Source organism: Rasamsonia byssochlamydoides (assembly GCF_041956645.1).
Source record: "Rasamsonia byssochlamydoides strain NRRL 3658 unplaced genomic scaffold VTN77scaffold_2, whole genome shotgun sequence".
NCBI classification, from domain to species: Eukaryota; Fungi; Ascomycota; class Eurotiomycetes; order Eurotiales; family Trichocomaceae; genus Rasamsonia; species Rasamsonia byssochlamydoides.
The window spans coordinates 747,891-750,872 of record NW_027192385.1 but is presented as its reverse complement, the minus strand read 5'-3'; the positions used below and the strand labels follow the sequence as shown (position 1 = coordinate 750,872).

The following is a 2,982-nucleotide window of genomic DNA, read 5'->3' as shown; positions in this document are numbered from 1 at the left end:
AGCCTCCTCCCCTCCTCCCCTCCTCCCCCTCCGCGGGCCATAAACACTCCCCCGCCCCTTCCCCTCCTGCCACCTTCTTCTCTCTTCCTTCTCCTCCCCAGTTCTTCAACGCATTCTTCTTGCTTCGTTGTCTTCCATTCCATTCCTCTTGACCTGTCTGTGTTCTATCTCAGATCTGGGAAAGAGAGATAAATAAGCTTGTTTGCGGTTCCGCATTCCAAGTGTGGTAGCCCCGACTCTTCCTAGCCGAAAGACGACTTCCCCACAGTCAGTCTTTTCTTGTTTCGCCTTTCGAGTTGTTTCGTAACAGTTCGAAAGGCATTCGAGAAAAGACGCCTGAAGAAGGACAGTCAACCTGGACTTTGAGGCGCGCGTCCCCATCCCCTTCAGTGTCTTCCCGTCGTCGTACCGGAGTGACGCTGTCTCTGCGACTACTCACGCCCGAGTAGAAGGAGAAGTCAAATTCGATAGCACTTCGCACGTCGGACGGGAAGATACTGTCGTTGTCGATCGACTCCCCGACTCCCGAGTCCACGGCAAGGAAGAAGTTGACCTCTCCATCCGCACTCACGAGAGTCACGCCCGTTGGCCCGCTCGTCGCTTCGAAGAGACAACTACCATCACCGAGGCGCGCGATCGCTACCCGGAGTTAGAGCTCAGCCTTGAACGGTGAGTTTTTTAAATACTCTGCGTTGTTTGTTTATTTTTGTTGTTTTTTTCCCATTTTCGCGCGATTTTGGATAAAGAGCGGTGGGCGGGAAACCACGGCCCCACTGTTCTGTCGGTGTAGGCCGCGTGATTTCCGGGGTGGCTCCCGAGTCCCCAGCCACCAGGCGCACGGGGACTAGAGAAACCCACTGAGCTGCATCTGCCAAGCTATTACGTGTTCCCGCTAAATCCTTCTCGCTAATTACGGTTTATTTTTCTTTTTTTATATTTTCTTTCTCTCATCTCCGCTCCTCGAGTATTAATAGCTGACTCTCCCCCCGATAGCTATCGAGCACCAAGTCATCGCGTCAAAGAGCGTCGCACCGTCGAAAACAAAGTTCTCGAGACTCAGCTCGACATCACTGAGCGAGAGTACCGTCGTCGTGTCGACCCTACATACGAAGTCGACGTCACCTACAACCGTCGCTACCAGCCCTCTAGCAAGACCTACCGCGCCGACTCTCACAACATCCGTGAGGTCGACGCCAGAGTAGCCGGAAGCCGCTACAGCCATCCCAGCACCGAAGTCACCGTTACCAAGGAAACTATCCGCGAGGTATCCCCCAGCCGCAAAATGGGTTACTACGACGACGACGGTAAATACCACCTACTCTTTCCACCGTGGTGTCGAGCGTGCGGCTGACCGTTCTAGCGCATCCTTTGACCCATGAAAAAGACGAGCTCGTCGTCGCCGAAAGTACCCGCTACCGGGATGGAGTGCGAGAGGATGTCCGTGTTGTGGAGCCTCGCAACAACACCAGCACTGCCGAGAGCGTCCCGATCCCTGTGCACTTCATCCGTGTCGGCGACCTACTCATCCTCCAGGGCCGTCCTTGCCAGGTGATTCGCATCTCAGTCTCTCCTCAGACGGGCCAGCACCGCTTCCTGGGTGTGGACCTCTTCACTCGCCAGCTCCACGAGGAGTCGAGCTTCGTGTCCAACCCGTCCCCGTCGGTGGTGGTTCAGACCATGCTCGGCCCGGTGTACAAGACCTACCGTGTCTTGGATGTCCGTGACGACGGACGGATCGTGGCCATGACCGAGACCGGCGATGTCAAGCAGGGTCTGCCTGTGGTTAGCCAGGGTCACCTGTTCCAACGCATTCGTGAAGCCTACCAGGAGGGCAAGGGCAGCGTTCGTGCTCTGGTCATCAACGATGGTGGTCGCGAGCTGGTGGTTGACTACAAGGTTATCCACGGTGCCAGAATTTGAAGTGAGTCGTCAGCTCGAAAAGGTTAGTGTCGGAAACTTCCGTCCCGTTCCGTTGCCGTACCGGCCCGGCCATACACACACGCACAAAAGTTCATTGCTGACGTCATTCTTCTAGTCTAACCCCATGTCTTATGTTGTATCTACGAATGACTCTTCTTACGCCAACTTCCTCTTTACACACGACAAAAAATATGAAAAAAGAAAAAAAGGTAAAATAGATTCTCTTCTTACGACGGAATCATGGCTCATTTTGGCTTTTCATGTACCTGATATGTTGGAACGTGCATGAGATGAGGGTGGGTGGACTTTGTCGAGGCTCGCTCACCATTGGAATGGTTTCTTTCTTTTATGTAACTACGCTAGTCATGTTTGTTTGTCTTGTCTTGTCTTCGTCTTCATGTTGGTTTGATTTCAGATATGAATGAATAGTGATGAATGATGATGAGTGGAGGAATGAATGCTATGTTATGTTTATGTTATGCTATGCTACGCTAGTCCAGGGAATGAACTTGTTTCCTGTTCAAGATTCGTCATGAAACTCGAATGTAATGGACGTACCATGAACAAGTTTTGTTTCAATTCAATTATCTTGCTTCACTCTGCAGTACATACAACTGTGATGATCTCTCATCCCACAATAGGCATCGAGAATGCGTAGCATACCACAGTTAACTAAATTTATACATATATCAAGGACCTGTTCCAGTCCATTGAATGATTAAACTGAACGAGGCTTTGTCTTTCGTCTTTCTTTTTTTCCGCATCAACATGAGAGATGGACAGAGCGGAACCATGCTAATCGATCAATCAAACAATTAAACTGGCTGACTGGATCGATAGATGTTTATTTTTTATTATTTTTTTTATTTTATGTTTTATTCTTTTTATTTTCTTCTTTTTTTCTTTTTTTTTCCCCTATTTTTTTTTCTCTTCATTTCTTTTTTCATTTCTTTTTGCTCTCACAACATGAAAGATGCACGGAGTATAGACGCCCAGGAAAAAAAATATTAATCAAACAATTCAGAGGCTAGAGGATGCTAGCAGGCTGGCGGTATGGATGGA

At 49.6% G+C, this 2,982-nt stretch overlaps 1 protein-coding gene across 1 annotated transcript; it reads left to right on the top strand.

The window, feature by feature from the left end:
• Window positions 1-1,282: 1,282 nt before the first annotated feature.
• VTN77DRAFT_2823 (uncharacterized protein) lies at window positions 1,283-1,920 on the top strand (the record flags this gene model as incomplete). Its single annotated transcript, XM_069418705.1, has 2 exons — window positions 1,283-1,304; window positions 1,361-1,920. The coding sequence occupies 2 exons, from the start codon at window positions 1,283-1,285 to the stop codon at window positions 1,918-1,920; spliced, it is 582 nt and encodes a 193-aa protein (XP_069282304.1).
• Window positions 1,921-2,982: the final 1,062 nt, after the last annotated feature.